The 26,353-nt window shown below is 44.0% G+C and overlaps 2 protein-coding genes across 7 annotated transcripts in view; one reads left to right on the top strand and one right to left on the bottom strand.

The window, feature by feature from the left end:
- The window catches only part of DKK3 (dickkopf WNT signaling pathway inhibitor 3), a 413,056-nt gene that overhangs the window by 180,473 nt on the left and 206,230 nt on the right, over nucleotides 1–26,353 (bottom strand). The window lies entirely within an intron of this gene.
- MICAL2 (microtubule associated monooxygenase, calponin and LIM domain containing 2) overlaps nucleotides 1–26,353 on the top strand; it is a 264,685-nt gene that overhangs the window by 54,627 nt on the left and 183,705 nt on the right. For all 5 annotated transcript variants that reach the window (XM_069740179.1, XM_069740178.1, XM_069740180.1 and 2 more), the window contains exon 2: nucleotides 16,629–16,972. In XM_069740179.1, coding sequence (XP_069596280.1) covers nucleotides 16,709–16,972 — 264 coding nt within the window. In that variant the 5' untranslated portion in view covers nucleotides 16,629–16,708. The remainder of the gene's footprint in view (nucleotides 1–16,628; nucleotides 16,973–26,353) is intronic.

Here is a 26,353-nt window from a genome sequence, read left to right as displayed (position 1 = left end):
CGATCTAATAACCATGTATAAGTATATAAGGGGACAATACAAATATCTCGCTGAGGATCTGTTTATACCAAGGAAGGTGACGGGCACAAGGGGGCATTCTTTGCGTCTGGAGGAGAGAAGGTTTTTCCACCAACATAGAAGAGGATTCTTTACTGTTAGGGCAGTGAGAATCTGGAATTGCTTGCCTGAGGAGGTGGTGATGGCGAACTCAGTCGAGGGGTTCAAGAGAGGCCTGGATGTCTTCCTGGAGCAGAACAATATTGTATCATACAATTATTAGATTCTGTAGAAGGACGTAGATCTGGGTATTTATTATGATGGAACATAGGCTGAACTGGATGGACAAATGTCTTTTTTCGGCCTTACTAACTATGTTACTATGTTACTATGTTACTATAATACTGCCCCTGTGTACAAGAATATAACTACTATAATACTGCTCCTATGTACAAGAATATAACTACTATAACACTGCTCCTATGTACAAGAATATAACTACTATAATACTGCCCCTATGTACAAGAATATAACTACTATAATACTGCCCCTATGTACAAGAATATAACTACTATAATACTGGAAAAAGCAGAAGTCCAGCGCGGGTGATGTCCATAAAAAATACCTTTTATTCCATATTCGTTAAAAGCACATAAATCCAAAGTCCATCTTCATATCCATAGACACAAAAACGGGTGATTCCTACCAGTGACAGTCACAGGCTTATAGTGCATTAAAATCATACGCGTTTCAACGGTCGTGCCGCCTTACTGATTGTGATCACAATGAGTAAGGCGGCACGACCGTTGAAACGCGTATGATTTTAATGCACTTTAAGCCTGTGACTGTCACTGGTAGGAATCACCCGTTTTTGTGTCTATGGATATGAAGATGGACTTTGGATTTATGTGCTTTTAACGAATATGGAATAAAAGGTATTTTTTATGGACATCACCCGCGCTGGACTTCTGCTTTTTCCTTCAAACCACTTGCTGCACTGCATGATCCGAGCGCTGGGCCTGAGAGGAGGTGAGCTGATCTTCGTTGCTTTTTCTTTTCTACTATAATACTGCTCCTATGTACAAGAATATAACTACTATAATACTGCTCCTATGTACAAGAATATAACTACTATAATACTTCTTATGATTCTTGCCAGCGCCTTGTTTCTTTTTTCTCTGGGAATGAAATCATAATTCAGTAACCTTGTGTTAATGTCTGATGATTCTGGGCTCTTGTATGGTAATGATATCTGCCTGTTCTGTTCTGTTCTGTGTGTTTTCTCGTAGTTTCTGCTTTGGTGGCACAATACATAGGATACAGATAGTTTTATACACTCTGGACATTGACTACATTGTGTCTGTTATGTGTGATATGTAATCAGGTCTTGATCTACGCAGCGATCTGGGGAAAAGATTATGAGGTCAAAGCTGTATATTATATAATTGTGGACAGCCGTTGGTTTGCAGCCAAATTCTTTTAATATTATTATTTATGTATATAGCACCATTGATTCCATGGTGCTGTACATGAGAAGGGGTTACATACAAATTACAGATATCACTTACAGTAAACTAACAATGACAGACTGATACAGAGGGGCGAGGACCCTGCACTTGCGGACTTACATTCTACGGGATTATGGGGAAGGAAACAGTAGGTTGAGGGTTGCAGGAGCTCCGGTGTTGATGAGGCGGTATCTCCGGTGTTGGTGAGGCGGTAGCTCCGGTGTTGATGAGGCGGTAGCTCCGGTAGTGGTGAGGCGGCAGCGGGGTCAGTGCAGGCTGTAGGCTTTCCTGAAAAGATGGGTTTTCAGGTTCTGTCTGAAGGATCCGAATGTGGTTGATAGTCAGATGTGTTGGGGCAAAGAATTCCAGAGGATGGGGGATATTCGGGAGAAGTCTTGGAGGCGGATGGATGAGGAGCAGATAAATGTGGAGGAGAGAAGGAGGTCTTGGGAGGACCGGAGATTACATGAGGGAAGATATCGGGAGATTAGTTCAGAGATATATGGAGGAGACAGGTTGTGGATGGCTTTGTAGGTCAATATTAGTAATTTGATATGGATACGCTGAGGGATTGGGAGCCAGTGAAGAGATTTGCAGAGGGGGGAAGCGGAGGAGTAGCGAGGATATAGATTAATTAGTCGGGCAGCAGAGTTAAGGATGGACTGGAGAGTTGCAAGGGTGTTAGCAGGGAGGCCGCAGAAAAGGATGTTGCAGTAGTCAAGGCGGGAGATGATGAGGGCAAGCACAAGCATTTTAATAGATTGACAGTTGAGGAAAGGACGGATTCTGGAGATATTTTTGAGCTGGAGGCGACAGAAGGTGGAAAGAGCTTGGGTGTGCGGTTTGAAGGACAGGGCAGAGTCAAGGGTTACTCCGAGGCAGCGGACTTCCGGTACGGGGGAAAGCATGATGTGGTTAATTGTGATAGATAGGTCAGGTAAGGAAGATCTATGAGATGGAGGAAAGATGATGAGTTCAGATTGAGTTTGAGGAAGCGAGAGGAGAAGGAGGATATGGCTGATAGACACTCTGGGATTTTGGACAGCAGAGAGGTGACGTTTGGGCCAGAAAGGTAGATCTGAGTGACATCAGCATAAAGGTGGTACTGGAATCTATGGGACTTTATGAGTTGTCCCAGGCCGAGTGTATAGATTGAGAAGAGTAGGGGTCCTAGAACAGAGCCTTGGGGGACTCCAACAGAGAGAGGGTGGGATGAGGAGGTGGAGTGGGAAACGCTGAATGTGCAGTTGGATAGGTACGAGGAGATCCAGGATAGGGCGAGGTCTTTGATGCCAAAGGAGGAGAGGATCTGTAACAGGAGGCAGTGGTCATCTGTGTCGTAAGCAGAGGACAGGTCTAGAAGGAGGAGTACAGAGTATTGTCCGTTAGCCCCATTTGGGGACAGTGATGATAATGTCTGTAAAGCGCTGCGGAATATGTTAGCGCTATATACAAATAAAGATTATTATTATTATTATTAGGTCGTTAGTAATTTTGGTCAGGGCTGTCTCAGTTGAGTGATGGGGGCGGAAACCAGATTGTAGATTGTCAAAGAGCAAGTTAGATGAGAGGTGGGAGGAAAGTTCAGAGTGGACGTGCTGCTCCAGGAGTTTGGAAGCGAATGGAAGCAGCGATATTGGGCGATAGCTGGACATAGCAGTTGGATCTAGGGTTGGCTTTTTAAGGATAGGCGTGATTGTGGCATGTTTGAAAGCAGAAGGGAAGGTGCCAGAAGTTAGTGATAGGTTAATATGATTTTGAAGGGTAACGCTTCCCAAAGTGTATATTCCTTTTTCTTTATTTTATCTTTAGTTTATCTGTGAAGGTGTGATTAACTGTAACCGTTAGCTCCGCCGTGATAAAAAGAGCTAGCTATAGGGCCCAAAGGCTCAAGGCCTATATGGTCGTCACAGCCCTGACCCCATCAATCAAAGGGAATATGTTCCTTGTTTAATGTCAGAATTACTAATGATAAATAGGATATTACAACCATCTGCCCAGTCCTGCAGAAATACGCGACTGTCCTTCTTTACCAGGTTACCAGGATTTGCAACATTGAGTAGATAGAAAAGATGGGAACCCATACCAAAAATAAAAATCTGACTTCAATTCCTGCTTCTTCTTATTTGATTTTGGAGCAAGAACCTGCCCACCCCCTTCCTCTGAAGTCAGAATATTGGACTGTTTCATATATAAGATTCCCATTCTTTTAAACGCCAATATCTAGGCAGGACTTAAATATCAGAATTACAGTGAAATCTGACATTTATTCAGACAGAGGGGGTTTCAAGGGTTTGTCAGATGAGGATCCCACCGATAGGACCTGTTAATAGAGAGGTGGCTGCACATCTGCATCTCCTATTTTCGGGACTCCCATACAGATATCCACATGAGTCTCCATTCTGTAAAACAAGGTCAATTTGCAAGTTGCGCTGTTCTACTTTTAGGAGCGGCTGGTATTGGAGGGTCAGCCTGGACGGGCAGAGCTGCACTTGTCAGAAATGTTTCATGCTTGAAATGTCTCGCATTCCTCCAGCAAAACTGCCTGATAAGTGGAGGCTTCCAAGTGTGGACACTTCCCAGGGTGCCAGGACGGCACACAGCCATACTTGGCCATTCTCACCCAAGAGCCATCTCCTGACCATTGATCTAAAGATAGTTACATCATTCCGGTTACATTGTAAGTTGTCTAATGACGTTGATACATTGTAATCAGTAGAATTCCACAACTCGATTCCTTGTGTCAATGACCTAGAAGCCTGGAGACTTTGTAACAATGCGCTGAAAGATGGTGAAGCTCAAAGTCTTAAGAGATGATACATTGTTAAAGTGAAACAATGATTTACTTCAATTATGAGGCTCCAAAGTGACCCCCGTAGATGAGGACTTTACCCTGGATACATGGAGCGTCGTGAGTATTTGCATTACACTTTATTGTAGTGATTGTTCTACGAGAAGTTTAGGAAGTGTTTGCTCCTTATTGCCCCTTGTGATGGATGGTAGCTAGCCCCGATCCCTGAAATGCTGGACATCTACTAGCCCAGGGGGGACCATAGGGGACCCCATTATTGGTCACAGGAGGATAATCGCTTACATATTGAGTATTGCTGACTCCATTTGATACTTTCCCCCCAGAACTATTGCAATGAATAAATTAAGATCACACACTATAGGGTCAGTTACAGTCTTGGAGGAAACTGGGGGCTCTTGATATGGCTGACAATTTATGGATGAAAAAGGTGTGGGGTGATGGACATTGGAGTTTTAAGATATGTACATCTAGGATGTTATATATCATGAAGGACAGTAATGGTGCAATAATGGAGAACAAAGCAAATACAACTGAAAGAGGAATTGCAAATTATTGCCAGGTACTATTTCTGGTCGTCGGAGAAGAAAGCATTATTTACCCCAATGTCCCTTCCAACAGCACCACCTATACTTCTTTGGTGGGTGAATTCCTTTGCCCGTCTTTTCTTCCAAACTGTTCTTGCCCCTCCATAGACTTACATAGGACTGATACATTTGTTAGGGACATGGAGACCACACTGCCTCCAAAATTACCATGATCCCTCTTTCTACTTTTGGGGAATACAGTATAAGCAGTGACTATTTTGCACAATCTACGTAAAAAAAAAAATGGTGCAAATTCATTGATAAATCCCCCCTTAGTGTTTGCTGTATAGCACTGAACTATTACACAGGCACTTGATGGCACCACTATGTGTTACCTGTATCTCACAGTATAGAGGTCTTGTATTGAACCATTATTTACTGTAGGTACTTTATGGCACCTTTATGTGATCAGTGTAAAGCATGCTTAAAAATGTGTGGGTTAGGTATTAGTCGGATTCTCCAAGGTAGTTCATTCCAGAAAACTTGCGCAGCACAAGTGAAGTCTTGGAAACGGAGGTGCGAGGTTCAGATTATAGAGGATGTTATTCTTAGATCAGTTGCAGAACAGAGAGCAAGGATAGGGTGATAGGCAGAGATGAAGAGATGTGGGGTGTTGTGGCACTGTGAAGGGCACAGGTAGGGTGATAGAGATTTAGGGAGGAGATGTAGGGTGTTGCGGCACTGTGAAGGGCACAGGTAGGGTGATAGAGATTTAGGGAGGAGATGTAGGGTGTTGCGGCACTGTGAAGGGCACAGGTAGGGTGATAGAGATTTAGGGAGGAGATGTAGGTTGTTGCAGCACTGTGAAGGGCACAGGTAGGGTGATAGAGATTTAGGGAGGAGATGTAGGGTGTTGCGGCACTGTGAAGGGCACAGGTAGGGTGATAGAGATTTAGGGAGGAGATGTAGAGTGTTGCAGCACTGTGAAGGGCACAGGTAGGGTGATAGAGATTTAGGGAGGAGATGTGGGGTGTTGCAGCACTGTGAAGGGCACAGGTAGGGTGATAGAGATTTAGGGAGGAGATGTGGGATGTTGCGGCACTGTGAAGGGCACAGGTAGGGTGATAGAGATTTAGGGAGGAGATGTGGGGTGTTGCGGCACTGTGAAGGGCACAGGTATGGTGATAGAGATTTAGGGAGGAGATGTAGGGTGTTGCGGCACTGTGAAGGGCACAGGTAGGGTGATAGAGATTTAGGGAGGAGATGTAGGGTGTTGCGGCACTGTGAAGGGCACAGGTAGGGTGATAGAGATTTAGGGAGGAGATGTGGGGTGTTGCGGCACTGTGAAGGGCACAGGTATGGTGATAGAGATTTAGGAAGGAGATGTAGGGTGTTGCGGCACTGTGAAGGGCACAGGTAGGGTGATAGAGATTTAGGGAGGAGATGTGGGGTGTTGCGGCACTGTGAAGGGCACAGGTAGGGTGATAGAGATTTATGGAGGAGATGTAGGGTGTTGCGGCACTGTGAAGGGCACAGGTAGGGTGATAGAGATTTAGGGAGGAGATGTAGGGTGTTGCAGAACTGTGGAGAGCTTTCCAAGTGAAATAGATAAGTTTATATTGCACTATCTGTAGCAGATGGGTAACCAGTGCAATGACTGGCACAGGGTGGAGGCATCGGTGTAGCAGGTGGACAGAAATATGACCCTGGCTGCTCCATTCAAGATGGGTTGGAAAGGAGAAAGTTTAGTTAGACGGAGACCGATCAGTAGAGCGTTGCAGTAGTCCAGACAAGAATGAATAAGGGTGATAGAGGTTTGCAGATATAGGTACTTTATGGCACCATTATTTTGCAGATATAGGTACTTTATGGCACCATTATGTATTCAGTATATGGCACTGCTGTATAGGTGCTGTGCTGAACTATTATACAGGAACTTTATGGGCCCATTATGTGTTCACTGTATGGCGTTTTTACATTATCACTCACCCTGTTTTGTGCAGTATTATGCTCCTTTTAAAGTGCAATTAGGCTAATTTATGGCCTGTCCACACGGGCGGAAGCAAACTGCATGGGGACAGACCGATCAGGAATACAATTATTATTGGTGCGGTGTGCTGTCCAAAATAGTGATTTAAGGGCCAGACTGAGCAGTAAAATCAGCCGATAAAACGGCGTTGTTGGCTATTCGGCGGCACATTTACGCAGGGCAATGATCAGTAACAAGTGTCCTTATGTTCCACCACTATATTACATGTATTCCCATGATATTATGAGAAGCCGCAGCGCTAGGACCCCTGAAATCGCCCTATAACTGGGGAAGCAGCTACCGGACGGGGCTTGTCTAAAGTAGAAATCCCTTTGTTAACCTGACGGAGAGATGAACGGTTCCCAGTGAGTTTATATTTGTTTTGTGTGAGATACATTTTATTCTCTAAGCTACAAGCCAATAACACAGGAATTTATCTGGAAATACAGATCCGCTGGAAACAAAATACGAAGGATCCCGAGGCACAGTCTGAAAATAATATTATTCTCCTGACCCGCACAACTCCTGCAGATTAGTGTGTAATAATGTTTCCTGCCAAATCTAAACAGACAGATCAAGGATTCGGGATCAAAGCGAGCGAAGTCTCAACTGTGTTCACCTTGTTTTGTTCATATAACTTATGACGCCTATCAATGATTGATAAAGAACGACCCCCGAATTATCACTCCGGAGTCATCTAGATCCTCATGACCTAGGTCATCAATGTCAGATTGTTGGGGGTCCGACATCTGGTGCCACCAATCATCTATTAGCTGGAACAATGGTGGCCAGAAGTACACGGAGGGCCGGACATCCACCGTCCGATGTGATACTGATGATGTATCCTATGGTTAGGAGGACAAGAAAGCTGTGCAGACACCTGGGCAGACATGTAATAATAATAATAATTACATGGACCTTATATTGGACCGTGACATCTTCATTCTCTTAACGGGGCGATTTCTTCTGCTGTGGATTAGTAACATTAAGTATCTAGAGGGGACTGAGAGTATCACGATGGTCCACATTAGTCACGGGAATGTTATATTTAATATTTTATTTTTGGTGGTTAGTAATATCAATATCATTGTTGTACGCATATAATTACAGGGAATTGTCTTTTTTCTATATAGCTTAATAGTCTCCATATACAGTGGGGCAAAAAAGTATTTAGTCAGTCAGCAATAGTGCAAGTTCCACCACTTAAAAAGATGAGAGGCGTCTGTAATTTACATCATAGGTAGACCTCAACTATGGGAGACAAACTGAGAAAAAAAAATCCAGAAAATCACATTGTCTGTTTTTTTAACATTTTATTTGCATATTATGGTGGAAAATAAGTATTTGGTCAGAAACAAAATTTCATCTCAATACTTTGTAATGTATCCTTTGTTGGCAATGACAGAGGTCAAACGTTTTCTGTAAGTCTTCACAAGGTTGCCACACACTGTTGTTGGTATGTTGGCCCATTCCTCCATGCAGATCTCCTCTAGAGCAGTGATGTTTTTGGCTTTTCGCTTGGCAACACGGACTTTCAACTCCCTCCAAAGGTTTTCTATAGGGTTGAGATCTGGAGACTGGCTAGGCCACTCCAGGACCTTGAAATGCTTCTTACGAAGCCACTCCTTCGTTGCCCTGGCGGTGTGCTTTGGATCATTGTCATGTTGAAAGACCCAGCCACGTTTCATCTTCAATGCTGATGGAAGGAGGTTTGCACTCAAAATCTCACGATACATGGCCCCATTCATTCTTTCATGTACCCGGATCAGTCGTCCTGGCCCCTTTGCAGAGAAACAGCCCCAAAGCATGATGTTTCCACCACCATGCTTTACAGTAGGTATGGTGTTTGATGGATGCAACTCAGTATTCTTTTTCCTCCAAACACGACAAGTTGTGTTTGTACCAAACAGTTTCAGTTTGGTTTCATCAGACCATAGGACATTCTCCCAAAACTCCTCTGGATCATCCAAATGCTCTCTAGCAAACTTCAGACGGGCCCGGACATGTACTGGCTTAAGCAGTGGGACACGTTTGGCAGTGCAGGATCTGAGTCCATGGTGGCGTAGTGTGTTACTTATGGTAGGTCTTGTTACATTGGTCCCAGCTCTCTGCAGTTCATTCACTAGGTCCCCCCGCGTGGTTCTGGGATTTTTGCTCACCGTTCTTGTGATCATTCTGACCCCACGGGGTGGGATTTTGCGTGGAGCCCCAGATCGAGGGAGATTATCAGTGGTCTTGTATGTCTTCCATTTTCTAATTATTGCTCCCACTGTTGATTTCTTCACTCCAAGCTGGTTGGCTATTGCAGATTCAGTCTTCCCAGCCTGGTGCAGGGCTACAATTTTGTTTCTGGTGTCCTTTGACAGCTCTTTGGTCTTCACCATAGTGGAGTTTGGAGTCAGACTGTTTGAGGGTGTGCACAGGTGTCTTTTTATACTGATAACAAGTTTAAACAGGTGCCATTACTACAGGTAATGAGTGGAGGAAAGAGGAGACTCTTAAAGAAGAAGTTACAGGTCTGTGAGAGCCAGAAATCTTGATTGTTTGTTTCTGACCAAATACTTATTTTCCACCATAATATGCAAATAAAATGTTAAAAAAACAGACAATGTGATTTTCTGGATTTTTTTTTCTCAGTTTGTCTCCCATAGTTGAGGTCTACCTATGATGTAAATTACAGACGCCTCTCATCTTTTTAAGTGGTGGAACTTGCATTATTGCTGACTGACTAAATACTTTTTTGCCCCACTGTACATCGCTATCCACGAAGCTTTTCCATATACATTACCGTCCACCTAGCTTTTCTCATACACATCACTATCCGCCCAGCTTTCCTATATGCATTGCTATCCACCCATCTTTCCCATACCCATCACTCCCTAGCCAGATTTCCCGTATACACTGCTTTTCACCCACCTTTCCCCATACGTATCATTATCCACCCAGCTTTCCCCATAAATTACTATACACCCAGATTTCCAATACACATCACTACCTAGACAGCTTTCCCATATACATTGCTATCCACCCAACTTTCCCCATATACATCACCGTCCACCTAGCTTTCCCATACGCATCACTATCCACCCAACTTTCCCCACATACATCACCGTCCACCCAGATTTCCCATACACATCACTATCCATCCAGCTTTCCCCATATACATCACCGTCCTCTCAGCTTTCCAGTATACATTACTATCCACCTAGCTTTCCCATATAGATATTATCCACCCAGCTTTCCCCATACACATCACTATCCATCATCATTCTCCATACGCATTGCTAGCACCTAGATTTTCCATATAAATTACCTTCCACCCAGCTTTTTCCATATACATTACTGTCTACCCAGCTTTTCCCACATGCATCACTTTCCACCTAGTTTTTCTCATGCACATCACTATGCACTCAGCTTTCCTATATATATTGCTATGCACTCATCTTTTCCCATATACATCACCGTCCACCCAGCTTTTAGTATACATAGCCTAAGAGGAGTTGGAATAAGATAACACTGGGATGTAAAAGTTTGGGCACCCCCTGGTCAAAATGACTGTTATTGCGAACAGTTAATTAAGTCGAAGATGAAATGATCTCTAAAAGGCCTAAAGTTAAAGCTGACACATTTCCTTTGTATTTTAGGTCAAACAATTATATATTTTCCACTTTTACATTTTAAAAATTACAAAAAGGAAAAATGGGCCGATGCAAAAGTTTGGGCACCCTGCATGGTTAGTACCCAGTAGCACCCCCTTTTGCAATGATCACAGCTTGTCAACACTTTTTGTAGCCAGACAGGAGTCGTTCAATCCTTATTTGAGGGATTTTCATCATTTCTTCCAGTTCTGTGAGATTCCATGAGATTTCACCTGCCGCTGTATAGTCTGCCGTGCGACATCTGACATCGGAGAACCTTCATTTACTCCACTTTTCAGCATCTGCAAAAAAAAAAAATGATTGTAACATTTCGAATAGTTTTACGTTATTTTCCGGCATCGGCTTCTGATGAAATCGCTCCATTGTTCTCATTGATCTTGTAATTGTTACGGAAACGGAACACAAAATACATCGGAATGTTTATACTACAATGAATCTTTATTTACATAAACACAGAAAGCTCCTATAATAGTGTATGGAATGATCGGAGCCGCGCGATATCTGCAGTCTACTGCTCCGTAACCCACTAATGGGAAGATTGGGTGCAGGTTACATTGCGGAGGATCCCTGTGTTACATATATATATATATATATATATATATATATATATATATATATATATACACGTATAGAACCTGTTGGAGCAGATAATAAAGCCATAATTACAGCTCATGGCTCAGAGACCGTACGGAGGAACAGACCTCGCTGAATCAGGTCCAGAACGTGTCTGGGGAACATCAGCCCCAAACACACACTCCGCACAATCCAACACCTTCCATGGAAGCCTTCACGGCTTGGTACAAACATGTCTGATGGATGATCTCAAGGTTCACAAGTTACAATTAATCATTCTTCAACATGTTTGCATCCATCTTTTTTTGACAACGTCCCCACCTTTGGGGACATTTATTTACTTTTCCTAAGCGCATGTATTCTGGGTGAAAAAAAAAAATCATTTTACAACTGAATTTCATAAAAAGGTTTGGACAGATTAATTATAACGGGGCCCTGTGCTTCTCTGTACGTGGCTGGCAGCAGAATGAGTTAACTGAGGTTCCGTCAGTGAGCTCCTTCCGTTTATCATGATGTGCGGGCTGCGTGAGATCTGGAGAGTAGAAGCAAGGGGTTTTTATTCACACCAATGCATTTCAAGGTAAAAAAAATAAAATGCCTTTTTGACTTTGTAGCTCCTATCTCTTCTCCTGAGCTCCTGTTTGCTGATTCTGACCACATCAAAGTTGAACTGAGGTCAAAAGTCATCTGAGCGGTTAGGAGAAGCGATAACGGCTATGTTGCCGTCAGAAGCTCACTGAGGGACTCTTAGTTAACTCATTCTTCAGCCTTCCTTCTATGTAAATCCAAGTATAGAGCCCAGTGAAAGATAACTCTTCTAACGTTTTTAATGAAACCCAATTTTGAAATTTTTTTTTTGCCCAAAATACGGTAAGTGAATTTAGTAAATAAAATGGCACCGAACATGTCTATATCCTTTAAAGGCATGCGGCTGCTAGGGTTAGCCCTGTTTAAAACCAAACTTTTCCCCCATTTTTGTAGTGGAATTGCAATGTTAGCAAGTAAGGGGCTGAGGAATTGGCTTTCATCTGTATGCGAGGGTCCGAACGCTATGACTGGTGAGGAGTCTGGGAAAGCTGGGTGATAAGTTTTGGGTGGAAATGCTGGTAACGTTACAGTAGGACACAGCCCCTTTAGTGATATATTCTGTATTTATCTGGATATGACCCGATCTCTGACTATTAGAACTGATCGCTGGTATCATACATTACAGCTGTGACTGAGGACATGACCGCTGCCACATCTGCCTGTCCGGGCCACCAAGCTGGAGCAGATGTGTCTGCACATCCCACAGCCACAGCATTTGTATCATGGCAGCTTGGAGAATTCGGACCTTCTCTGTGCCCTCAGGACACAATGTTCTCTGCAGGTTGGGAGCTTATGTGTAAAGCCCTGGCTCTTACCAGGACGCTCGGCGTGGAGCCTCTGATCAGCCTGGGCTTTACGTGTGTGTGCAGGGCGGAGGAGACACCTTCATGTATACTCAGCGGTACAGGAGCCATATAGCGGAGAGCTGTAAATATGAAGGGATTCTATGTAGATAGATGTAAGTAATAACAATAGACAGATATAAAGCAAGCAGCGCTCTTCCAAACATTCATGGGTGCAAAGCCACCAAAATCCTCCACATACATATCAATCCAAAGGCGTGCTCAAAAATAGGCAGCACTCCAAAATTAAGTAACAGAGCTGGAGCATTGCCAATTTTTGGGATTGATATACAGTATAATATATAGACAATGAATATAAGACGGATGTATGGATGGGTGGATGGACAGATGGGTAGATGGATGGATGTGTAGATGGATGGATGGTTGGGTGGATGGATGGATGGATGGATGGATGGATGTGTAGATGGATGGATGTGTAATTGGATGGATGGTTGGGTGGATGGAAAGATCGATGGATAGATGGATGGATGTGTAGATGGATGGATGTGTAAATGGATGGATGGTTGGGTGGATGGATGGATGGATGTGTAGATGGATGGATGTGTAAATGGATGGATGGTTGGGTGGATGGATGGATGGATGTGTAGATGGATGGATGTGTAGATGGATGGATGTGTAAATGGATGGATGGTTGGGTGGATGGATGGATGTGTAGATGGATGGATGGTTGGGTGGATGGAAAGATGGATGGATAGATGGATGGATGTGTAGATGGATGGATGTGTAAATGGATGGATGGTTGGGTGGATGGATAGATGGGTAAATGAATGGATGGATGGTTAGATGGATGAATGGGTGGATGGATGTATAAATGGATGAATAGATAGGTGGATGGATGAATAGCTGGGTGGATGAATGGGTGGGTGGGTGGTTGGATGGATGGTTATATCAATGGATGAGTGGATGAATAGATAGGTGGATAGATGGTAAATGGATGGATGGGTGGATGGATGGATAGGTGGGTGGATGAATAGGTAAATGGATGGGTGAGTGGATGGATGGTTAGAGTGATGGATTGGTGGATGGATATATAAATGGATGGATTGATAGCTGGATGGATGGATGAATAGATGGGTGGATGGATGGGTAAATGGATGGGTGGGTGGATGGATATATAAATGGATGGATCGATAGGTGAGTGGATGGATGGATGAAGAGGTGGGTGGATAGATGGGTGGGTGGATGGATGGATGAGTGGATGGATAGATAGGTGGGTGGGTGGATGGGTAAATGTATGGTTGGGTGGATGGATGGGTAAATGTATGGTTGGGTGGGTGGATGGGTAAATGTATGGGTGGGTGGATGGATGGGTAAATGTATGGGTGGGTGGATGGATGGGTAAATGTATGGTTGGGTGGATGGATGGGTAAATGTATGGTTGGGTGGATGGATGGGTAAATGTATGGGTGGGTGGATGGATGGGTAAATGTATGGTTGGGTGGATGGATAGGTAAATGTATGGTTGGGTGGATGGATAGGTAAATGTATGGTTGGGTGGATGGATGGGTAAATGTGTGGTTGGGTGGATGGATAGGTAAATGTATGGTTGGGTGGATGGATAGGTAAATGTATGGTTGGGTGGATGGATGGGTAAATGTATGGGTGGGTGGATGGATGGGTAAATGTATGGTTGGGTGGATGGATAAGTAAATGTATGGTTGGGTGGATGGATAGGTAAATGTATGGTTGGGTGGATGGATAGGTAAATGTATGGTTGGGTGGATGGATGGGTAAATGTGTGGTTGGTTGGTTGGGTGGATGGATGGAGATATGACATATAGCTATGAGATAAATACAAGATAGCTAGAGATAGATATGAGATAGATATGAGAAGGATAATAGATACATCTGCAGATGTGTAAATATAATAGCTATAGATATGAGACAATAGATATGAGATAGATAGAATTTTTGGATTCCTTGTGTAATGACCGTGTCTTGATCACTTGTATTTATTCATCTACTTCTATGTAGTTCATTCACCATATATTATGCTAGGAAAAGACTCTGCAATTCTGAGCCAAAATGTCGCCACATAAACTAAATGAATGTTGTTTTCTAGATAGATAGATAATAGATCATCTGAACCGTCGTTATATTGTAAGCTAATTAACCTGCAACATTCACTTGTGCTTCTTCCTGCCATAAAAGTTAACTAAAAAAAAAAAATCCTTTCGTGTGCTCAGGAATAAATCTTGTGATGCCGGTTTTCTGTCTTGAGAAACCATGAGAGCTGAGGGAGAACTACAGAAGTTTTTGCGTGGCTGCCATGTTCTGTTTTCGCAAGGAGTGTCTAATTGTGGTTTGGAACGTCTGGCCTGGGAGGCGTCCTGAATAAGTCAACGCTGTTTTTTTTATTTTTTACTTTTAGCTTTTTTTTCTTCATTTTTACCAGACGTTCTTCCAAAGCCAGAAACATTTTCCCACATCAGAGCGGCTGTTCTATTGGACCCTATAATAAAGCAGGTGCCGCAGTCCCTCTGTTCTCGGACCACCAGTGCAGCAGTCACGGAGGGCTGTCACCCAGCTTTCCTACTCCCCTGAGTGGCATATTCTTGTGCTGCAAAACATCATACTTTCCATATTGTATAATAAGTCATATTTGCCTTTTCTGAGTCTGGAAAAGATGACTGAGCCCCCTGGGAGCAGTAACAGCAGCTATAATGGTTGTCGCTCAGCTTCCCCAGAAATGGAGAAAGCAATTATACGTCTCAGTAGAATTTCTACAGAGATACATTTCTGTCTGATGGGAGGAAGTTTTCTTTTTGTTTTCTTAAAAGTTGCAAAAGAGAAGGAGCCTTAAGTGTGTGAGCGCTGGTGGCGGAGCCTTTGTTGTCCTTCCAGCAGTTAAGCCCCCGGTGGTGCGTCCAGCTTTGGCTGTTATATTCGGGAGGATGGAGTAATCCACAGTCAGACCCACAGAACCATCTTCCTGCCTAATACTATTTCTCTATGGGGGAACCAAGATTTGTGTCCTAATTTGGTTTCCTCCCTGTGTTTTCTGAGTCAGCTACTCCGCTCTCTACTTGTGGATCTGAAGTATAATTTGGAGACCATAGTAAGAATATCTATCTTTCTACCTCTCTATCCATTTCTTTCTTTTTCTTTCTTTCTCTTTCCTTCTTTCTTTCTTTCTTTCTTTCTTTCTTTCTTTCTTTCTTTCTTTCTTTCTTTCTTTCTTTCTTTCTTTCTTTCTTTCTTTCTCTTTCTTTCTTTCTTTCTCTATTTCATATCTCTTTATCTAATATCTATCAATTCCCTTATCCAGCTATCCATATCTCTCCATCTTTCTATCTATCCATCCCTCTATCTATCCATCCCTCTATCTATCTATCTATCTATCTATCTATCTATCTATCTATCTATCTATCTATCTATCTATCTATCTATCTATCTATCTATTCCTCCTTCTGACTATCTATCCATCCCTCCTTCTATCTATCTATCTATCTATCTATCTATCTATCTATCTATCTATCTATCTATCTATCTATCTATCGTCTATTAATCTATTGTTTTTCTATCTATCTATCTATCTATCTATCTATCTATCTATCTATCTATCTATCTATGTATCTATCATCCAAAAGAACGAAGGCAGCACTCCAATAGAAAAAATAAGTGATTTATTGGCCCTATTTGAGAGCTGGCTTCTTTCTTTTGGACCATAGCATGAGGTTTGGTACATACCTGGAAGGATATTTTGCACCCTTTATTTTCTTTTGGTGCTACTTTTTGTTTTCTTTTTCTATCTATCCATGTATCTATCTATTTATTTTAGATCTTTTCTGTGGTTTGCACTCTTTTTGTTCGGATTTAGATCGCCGTATCTCCTGCGAAGACTTCAATTTAAAAGATAACACATAGTGTATGCGTAGCCACCACTAGAGGGCACTAACTGCGTACTGCTGATACATTGATTGTAATGATAAGCCTGTATGCAATAAGTGCCCTCTAGTGTTCACATCTTGGCATTGAAAAAACGGAGCCACAATCACTATAAAGCAATAGTAAAATGTCGTTCTTGAAAACTCACTGCAGATTCCTAACTTACATGTGCTCTTCCTCATTGCAGGTGTTGCAAAAGAAGCCAAGACCAAGACGTTTCCCACCTTATGTAGTGTCTTTTAGACCCGACCACTGACAACCTGAATTATGGGGGAGAATGATGACGACAAGCACGGACAAGCCGGACAGCTCTTTGAAAACTTTATCCAGGCCACGACATGTAAAGGGACCCTGCAGGCCTTTAACATCCTCACTCGGCAGCTTGACCTTGATCCCAAGGACTATCGGCATTTCTACAGCAAACTCAAGTCCAAGGTGACCACCTGGAAAGCCAAAGCCTTATGGAACAAGCTGGATAAACGGTACGGCCAGAAGGAATACAAGAAAGGGAAGGCATGCATGGGCACGAAGGTAAGCGAAACGCGTGGGAGTAGTGGTGTGACCCCCTCTCTATAGGAACCGCCATGTTAGTAAGCAAGGAAGGGGGCTGACGTGTTCTGTAATACCGGCAGAATCCAGCATTTATTGGACTCGCCTATCAGATGATGAGGGTTATGGAAGCCGGATGGGAGTTTTCATTTGCTCTATAAAGCTTATTCTCGCTATTTTGAGTTGCGACCCCCTTCATTAGCCAGGCTTCCGTAAGAACTGATAGGACTGGCTGCTAGAAATTAGAAAATCGGTCTGTATCAAATCACATTTGTTACAAATTTCTTGAAAAATGTTGAATTCTGGTGATTCCTAAAATTTTGAGAATTTGATTTTCAAGAATCCAGTAAAACGGTGACCAGCCATTGTGGTAGATTCATTGGATGGCCTGGAAGGGGTTAAAATACAAAAAAAAAAGAAATGACACTCACCTGCCCTAGGTCCTCAGTTAAGTCTGTACGCCTCTGCTCCCCTGTCTTCCTGCGGGACGTCGGTTCTTCCGGATCTGAGGTTCCCGCGGTCACGTGGGGTAGGGGCCTGTAAAAAAATAACATGTGTTGCCCCCAAGTGACAGCAAATGAACTGAAGATCCAGGGGGGACGACCGGGATCCAAGGGGGACGACCGGGGAGCCGGGGCGGCCTAAGAAATAAGGCGAGTTCCTAAGATGGCCGTATAAATCGGCGTGAGATCGGAACGCAATGCTCAGACCCAATCAAATCTGCCCCCCAAAAAATGTCAGGGTCTTTGCTCATCTCTCTTGGTGCAGTTTGCGTGTGTTGGCGCAGGTGCGGGCACTGCCAGCTCGGGTTGCTCTTGGATATCATCTGTTTGTGGATTAAACACTTGACCGTGTAGCTTCTTTCCTGGACGCTCAGCGTGTGACAGGTGGACACTTGTGTCAGGACTTGGGGTGAAGAGGACGGCTGGTAGGATTAGAGGGTTTACCCTTTCTGGTGAGTGTGAACTTAAGGAGTACGAGAGTGAAAATTGACTTTAGCAAGGAGACCTCAACACCATTTTTTTTTTTCCACTTTGTCTTCAAGACATAAAATTGCTGTCAGTGAACAGTGGCATTATTGTCTTTCGCTAGAAGCTAAATACTTTTAGAGGGAATCTGTCAGCAGGTTATGTAATCTGAGAGCAGCATGGTGTAGGGGCAGATACCCTGATACCAGCGATGCATCACTTACTGGGCTGTGTGTTGCCGTTTCAATACATTCAGTGTTTTATCAGCAGAAGATTATCAGTACAGGACTAGGTGTCATGTGCGTCCTGGTCCAACCCCTCTATACAGGAAACAAGACCGTTTCCAGTCACTTACAGCAAGACGAGATCTCGATGATGTGAAGGAATCAGATAATAGAGTTGTAGGGTAAATATATGTACTTAAATATACGGTACTTTTCTTCATTACCAATACTGTGGCAAGGTATTCACTTGTATCAGTAGATTCACAGACTATCCCCTGGATTGTATGGATTTTGCAGACAGCGGATTTTGCAGACAGCGGATTTTGCAGACAGCGGATTTTGCAGACAGCGGATTTTGCAGACACCGCCCCCAGTCTTACCTAATATGGGTCATGGACTGAGGGCCTTTATCTATGGTCGTGATCAAAAAGAAATTTAAAACATAAGGTTGTATCGTTGCAGCTTGGCTTTTCCTTATCCAGGACAGTCAATTACATCGTACCCCTATATATACATTCTACAGCATAGCGGCATGTTGGTGCCCTCCTGGCACCCAGTATCGGGGGGCACATGCCCCTGCATGTTGTGCAAAGTTACATAACCCCCAGAACAAACCGTACGTCTGTCAGTCGTCAGATTATCGTCTTCACTTCCTTTTAAGCTTAAGTCCATCAGTCGCCAATCAGAGGATCTCCGTGTCCTGCCATGTCGAGATTCCAAGAATGTTTGTAAATTTCACAATATTTTTCTACTTTCGCTCCAGCGTTAAACATGCATTTTTTTACCCGTGAGTCATCACCCAGACCGGCATTCTCCATTATAGTTTATGTAAGCTGGCACAGATGGGGGCACAACTTTATTTTGGGGGATCAGTCCGTACTCGTCCGCCTTGGCCGGTGCGTCAGCGATGACCAAAACCCATCACCTCGTAGTCACTTTATCAAGTGGAGCGAAGAGTTTACTCCAAATACCTTTGTGTGTTCTCTAAAGAACATTCTTCACCCTCGGCGTAATCCCTGGAAGGTAAACTTCCTTCTCCCCACGGCTGTCAGAGATGGAGAAAAGAAGAAGCTTTCAGATAATTCGTCTATAAACAGGCGACAGGGGAATAATAGGGAGAGGGAATCAATGTGACATACCGAATTCACATACCGTGTCCTCGCTTCTGACTCCTCCACCTGCCTAGTGACTCCGTCTGAGCAGTTGTCACTTCCCATCCCCCACACAGACCGTGCTGTCCTGCCTGGGACTCGTCAGTGTAGAGAATACTACAATGGGGGGCTCCATTCTGCCAGACGCTGCTCTGTGGGGACATCACTTATTTCTTTTTCCAGAATGCTCCAAACTCTTGGGTTTCCGGGACAGGGGCGATCTGTCTGACATCCATTGTCATCCATAATAGCTGCTCTTTTAATGTCCTCTTCCCCCTGACATATACAACATAGTTGTCATAAGTCCCAAATTCGCCATGATTAGCCTCATTATTTGGGAAACAATCCCGGCAGGGGTGGGATGTTCTCACGTGGGGATGATGTATTTCAGGGTTGGACTGAGAATGGGGTTAAAAAGTGTTATTCCCAAAATCGTAAAGTCTTCCCTATCCATAGGATGCAGAAGAAATGTATGATCTCTCGTGATCTGACCTATGGGACCCCTGGAGATCCTGAGAGCAGGGTTCTGGACCACAGGAACTGGTCTGTACAGAATGAAGTGAAGGCGTACAACTCTATGAGACCGTCGAACATAATGGAGTGCTGTATTCCTCCTTCTCCGGCTATGCCATCGATAATGAATGGAGTGGAGGTCGAGCATGCCCACCACTAGTCCATTCAAGAAGTTCAGAGTCACAATCTCAAGATTGATGAGGAATCCCAGAGGTCAGATTCCTACGATTTTTGAGAATAACCCTTTAAATACACCTATTCTGCCATCAGCAATGGTGATAAATAGGAAACACATGTACGGTGTAGCATAATTGACGTATAAGTGCGAGCTGTAGACCGCCTACGTTGTGGCCAGTGTCTCCCTAGGTGATAGCCACAGGGTCAGTACCGTCTAACCGTAGGAACATGTTCACTTCCATTTTCACTTGCTGCAGTCGATGAAGGTTCCCAGGTGTAGCTTTAACCTCGCCGTGTTCCTGTACAACCTGTTTAACCTGTCCGACATCACCGGGGCCCAGTGGTGTTCATAAAAGATAGCGGGCCCTACAGAAAGTCACAGCTGGCCCCACTATAGTGCTGGTTTTTACCCTGCAGGACAGAAGGTCTGGTGTTGATGACCCTTGAGCCAATTATTGACCCAATGTTTGCTAACAATGCAGATTTTATGGAGAAGAAAATGCTGGCCAGTGTCTGTCCACCAAGTTTCAACTGGGAATAGAACCAAATAGGACTGGGCCCCATCGGTATGGACCCTATAGCAGATGTGTGGGCCCCCTCTATAGAATCTATGCCCTTTCTTGCTCCCATTTTCCCACCCTCCTCCTTCATCATTGTTCCCCTAATCACTCTTCGCACAACCCCCCTCATTCCCAAATTCATTGCCCCAAATATTTTAGGAATGGCTGGAAAGCCGAGCTTTACAATTCCCATATATTCATATTAGACAAGTGGGGTGAAAATCACCATCCAATGACTGGAGCTTTTGTGTTTCTTGGAACAGAACAAACTTCTGGAATTAATATTTCATGGGAGAAACAATGTTTCTGTGAAATCTCCCGGCAGATCTAAGAACGCCTTGAGCTAATTCCCTCAGATGTCGACAAGGACACGAGCCACCGGTGCGAGCTCAGAAAAACTCCCTGCACCCCCGCTCCCATTGACATTCATGTACCCGGAGCAGAACAATACAAATATTGTCGACTTCTTCAACTCCTCAAAAGATTGGATTGACTGGATCAAAAATATTATCACGCGTCTCATTCAGCTTGAGCTCCGATTAAACAAAGAGGCTTCTGTCCCCTAATCCCCAATGTCAGCGCAAAATAATCGGGTCTGATACGGTGGTCAGATTCTCCTGCAAATACATTCTGCATCCATCATATAGGCTCCTACATTTGGATGGTAGCTTCTTCTGGCACCTATATCTGGCACCACCTTCCCCCAGATGGGGCATTTATTGTTATCCAATGTACAAATAACTAGAGTTGAACAAAAAGATATGGAGAATCCTGGTCAGCAGCCACATCAGTAGTCCTTGGCCACCGGACCAGAACACCGTGAACCTCCTCCTTTCTGATACCTCCACATCCGTATCATCCTATGAACTCATTTTTATGTAGGGATCGTGATATATCCACAGTCCATAACCTGCACTCTCATGCATTTCAGACAAGGCTGTTCTTAATGTTCACTTCAGAAGAATTGTCACCCTGACCATGGGCTACAAGAATCGGGGACAAAGACTAAAGCTGGAACCAGCTATCATTTTCTCCAAAACACAGAAATGAGGAGGAACAGCCCCCTGCTGACCTCTCTCTGGGTTGGATTGACAGATGTTTATCTATAAACAAATAAGTAGAGAGCTGTCAATCAAGTAAGGAAAGAGGAAGGAGCCGCTCCATTATCTCTACAACAAATAAGGACAGAGCTGTTAATCAGAGGAAGAAGGAAGAAGGATTCCATGGCTTCTACAGTAAATAAGGACAGAGCTGTCAATCAGGTGAAGAAGGAAGAAGGATTCCATGGCTTCTACAGTAAATAAGGACAGAGCTGTCAATCAAGTTAAGAAGGAAGAAGGAGCCCATGGCTTCTACAGTAAATAAGGACAGAGCTGTCAATCAAGTTAAGAAGGAAGAAGGAGCCCATGGCTTCTACAGTAAATAAGGACAGAGCTGTCAATCAAGTGAGGAAGGAAGAAGGAGCCCATGGCTTCTACAGTAAATAAGGACAGAGCTGTCAATCAGGTGAAGAAGGAAGAAGGAGCCCATGGCTTCTACAGTAAATAAGGACAGAGCTGTCAATCAGGTGAAGAAGGAAGAAGGAGCCCATGGCTTCTACAGTAAATAAGGACAGAGCTGTCAATCAGGTGAAGAAGGGAGAAGGAGCCCATGGCTTCTACAGTAAATAAGGACAGAGCTGTCAATCAAGTGAAGAAGAAAGAAGGAGCCCATGACTTCTACAGTAAATAAGGACAGAGCTGTCAATCAAGTGAAGAAGGATGAAGGAGCCCATGGCTTCTACAGTAAATAAGGACAGAGCTGTCAATCAGGTGAAGAAGGATGAAGGAGCCCATGGCTTCTACAGTAAATAAGGACAGAGCTGTCAATCAGGTGAAGAAGGAAGAAGGAGCCCATGGCTTCTACAGTAAATAAGGACAGAGCTGTCAATCAAGTGAAGAAGAAAGAAGGAGCCCATGACTTCTACAGTAAATAAGGACAGAGCTGTCAATCAGGTGAAGAAGGAAGAAGGAGCCCATGGCTTCTACAGTAAATAAGGACAGAGCTGTCAATCAGGTGAAGAAGGATGAAGGAGCCCATGGCTTCTACAGTAAATAAGGACAGAGCTGTCAATCAGGTGAAGAAGGAAGAAGGAGCCCATGGCTTCTACAGTAAATAAGGACAGAGCTGTCAATCAGGTGAAGAAGGATGAAGGAGCCCATGGCTTCTACAGTAAATAAGGACAGAGCTGTCAGTCAGGTGAAGAAGGAAGAAGGAGCCCATGGCTTCTACAGTAAATAAGGACAGAGCTGTCAATCAAGTTAAGAAGGAAGAAGGAGCCCATGGCTTCTACAGTAAATAAGGACAGAGCTGTCAATCAAGTGAAGAAGGAAGAAGGAGCCCATGGCTTCTACAGTAAATAAGGACAGAGCTGTCAATCAAGTGAAGAAGGAAGAAGGAGCCCATGGCTTCTACAGTAAATAAGGACAGAGCTGTCAATCAGGTGAAGAAGGAAGAAGGAGCCCATGGCTTCTACAGTAAATAAGGACAGAGCTGTCAATCAAGTTAAGAAGGAAGAAGGAGCCCATGGCTTCTACAGTAAATAAGGACAGAGCTGTCAATCAAGTGAAGAAGGGAGAAGGAGCCCATGGCTTCTACAGTAAATAAGGACAGAGCTGTCAATCAGGTGAAGAAGGAAGAAGGAGCCCATGGCTTCTACAGTAAATAAGGACAGAGCTGTCAATCAAGTTAAGAAGGAAGAAGGAGCCCATGGCTTCTACAGTAAATAAGGACAGAGCTGTCAATCAAGTGAAGAAGGGAGAAGGAGCCCATGGCTTCTACAGTAAATAAGGACAGAGCTGTCAATCAAGTGAAGAAGGAAGAAGGAGCCCATGGCTTCTACAGTAAATAAGGACAGAGCTGTCAATCAGGTGAAGAAGGAAGAAGGAGCCCATGGCTTCTACAGTAAATAAGGACAGAGCTGTCAATCAAGTGAAGAAGGAAGAAGGAGCCCATGCCTTCTACAGTAAATAAGGACAGAGCTGTCAATCAGGTGAAGAAGGAAGAAGGAGCCCATGACTTCTACAGTAAATAAGGAGAGAGCTGTCAATCAGGTGAAGAAGGAAGAAGGAGCCCATGGCTTCTACAGTAAATAAGGACAGAGCTGTCAATCAGGTGAAGAAGGAAGAAGGAGCCCATGGCTTCTACAGTAAATAAGGACAGAGCTGTCAATCAGGTGAAGAAGGAAGAAGGAGCCCATGGCTTCTACAGTAAATAAGGACAGAGCTGTCAATCAAGTGAAGAAGGGAGAAGGAGCCCATGGCTTCTACAGTAAATAAGGACAGAGCTGTCAATCAAGTGAGGAAGGAAGAAGGAGCCCATGGCTTCTACAGTAAATAAGGACCGAGCTGTCAATCAGGTGAAGAAGGAAGAAGGAGCCCATGGCTTCTACAGTAAATAAGGACAGAGCTGTCAATCAGGTGAAGAAGGAAGAAGGAGCCCATGGCTTCTACAGTAAATAAGGACAGAGCTGTCAATCAGGTGGAGAAGGGAGAAGGAGCCCATGGCTTCTACAGTAAATAAGGACAGAGCTGTCAATCAGGTGAAGAAGGAAGAAGGAGCCCGTGACTTCTACAGTAAATAAGGACAGAGCTGTCAATCAAGTGAGGAAGGAAGAAGGAGCCCATGGCTTCTACAGTAAATAAGGACCGAGCTGTCAATCAGGTGAAGAAGGAAGAAGGAGCCCATGGCTTCTACAGTAAATAAGGACAGAGCTGTCAATCAGGTGAAGAAGGAAGAAGGAGCCCATGGCTTCTACAGTAAATAAGGACAGAGCTGTCAATCAGGTGGAGAAGGGAGAAGGAGCCCATGGCTTCTACAGTAAATAAGGACAGAGCTGTCAATCAAGTAAGAAGGAAGAAGGAGCCCATGGCTTCTACAGTAAATAAGGACAGAGCTGTCAATCAGGTGAAGAAGGAAGAAGGAGCCCGTGACTTCTACAGTAAATAAGGACAGAGCTGTCAATCAAGTGAGGAAGGAAGAAGGAGCCCATGGCTTCTACAGTAAATAAGGACAGAGCTGTCAATCAAGTAAGAAGGAAGAAGGAGCCCATGGCTTCTACAGTAAATAAGGACAGAGCTGTCAATCAAGTAAGAAGGAAGAAGGAGCCCATGGCTTCTACAGTAAATAAGGACAGAGCTGTCAATCAAGTGAGGAAGGAAGAAGGAGCCCATGGCTTCTACAGTAAATAAGGAGAGAGCTGTCAATCAAGTGAGGAAGGAAGAAGGAGCCCATGGCTTCTACAGTAAATAAGGACAGAGCTGTCAATCAGGTGAAGAAGGATGAAGGAGCCCATGGCTTCTACAGTAAATAAGGACAGAGCTGTCAATCAGGTGAAGAAGGAAGAAGGAGCCCATGGCTTCTACAGTAAATAAGGACAGAGCTGTCAATCAGGTGAAGAAGGAAGAAGGAGCCCATGGCTTCTACAGTAAATAAGGACAGAGCTGTCAATCAGGTGAAGAAGGATGAAGGAGCCCATGGCTTCTACAGTAAATAAGGACAGAGCTGTCAATCAGGTGAAGAAGGAAGAAGGAGCCCATGGCTTCTACAGTAAATAAGGACAGAGCTGTCAATCAGGTGAAGAAGGATGAAGGAGCCCATGGCTTCTACAGTAAATAAGGACAGAGCTGTCAATCAGGTGAAGAAGGAAGAAGGAGCCCATGGCTTCTACAGTAAATAAGGACAGAGCTGTCAATCAGGTGAAGAAGGATGAAGGAGCCCATGGCTTCTACAGTAAATAAGGACAGAGCTGTCAGTCAGGTGAAGAAGGAAGAAGGAGCCCATGGCTTCTACAGTAAATAAGGACAGAGCTGTCAATCAGGTGGAGAAGGAAGAAGGAGCCCATGGCTTCTACAGTAAATAAGGACAGAGCTGTCAATCAAGTGAAGAAGGAAGAAGGAGCCCATGGCTTCTACAGTAAATAAGGACAGAGCTGTCAATCAGGTGAAGAAGGATGAAGGAGCCCATGGCTTCTACAGTAAATAAGGACAGAGCTGTCAATCAGGTGAAGAAGGAAGAAGGAGCCCATGGCTTCTACAGTAAATAAGGACAGAGCTGTCAATCAGGTGAAGAAGGAAGAAGGAGCCCATGGCTTCTACAGTAAATAAGGACAGAGCTGTCAATCAGGTGAAGAAGGATGAAGGAGCCCATGGCTTCTACAGTAAATAAGGACAGAGCTGTCAATCAGGTGAAGAAGGAAGAAGGAGCCCATGGCTTCTACAGTAAATAAGGACAGAGCTGTCAATCAGGTGAAGAAGGATGAAGGAGCCCATGGCTTCTACAGTAAATAAGGACAGAGCTGTCAATCAGGTGAAGAAGGAAGAAGGAGCCCATGGCTTCTACAGTAAATAAGGACAGAGCTGTCAATCAGGTGAAGAAGGATGAAGGAGCCCATGGCTTCTACAGTAAATAAGGACAGAGCTGTCAATCAGGTGAAGAAGGAAGAAGGAGCCCATGGCTTCTACAGTAAATAAGGACAGAGCTGTCAATCAGGTGAAGAAGGAAGAAGGAGCCCATGGCTTCTACAGTAAATAAGGACAGAGCTGTCAATCAGGTGAAGAAGGATGAAGGAGCCCATGGCTTCTACAGTAAATAAGGACAGAGCTGTCAATCAGGTGAAGAAGGAAGAAGGAGCCCATGGCTTCTACAGTAAATAAGGACAGAGCTGTCAATCAGGTGAAGAAGGATGAAGGAGCCCATGGCTTCTACAGTAAATAAGGACAGAGCTGTCAAT

This window comes from Ranitomeya imitator, chromosome 9, assembly GCF_032444005.1.
Source record: "Ranitomeya imitator isolate aRanImi1 chromosome 9, aRanImi1.pri, whole genome shotgun sequence".
In the NCBI taxonomy this organism is placed as follows: domain Eukaryota; kingdom Metazoa; phylum Chordata; class Amphibia; order Anura; family Dendrobatidae; genus Ranitomeya; species Ranitomeya imitator.
Note: the sequence above shows the minus strand (reverse complement) of the source record. Positions and strands in the feature narration are given on the sequence as shown.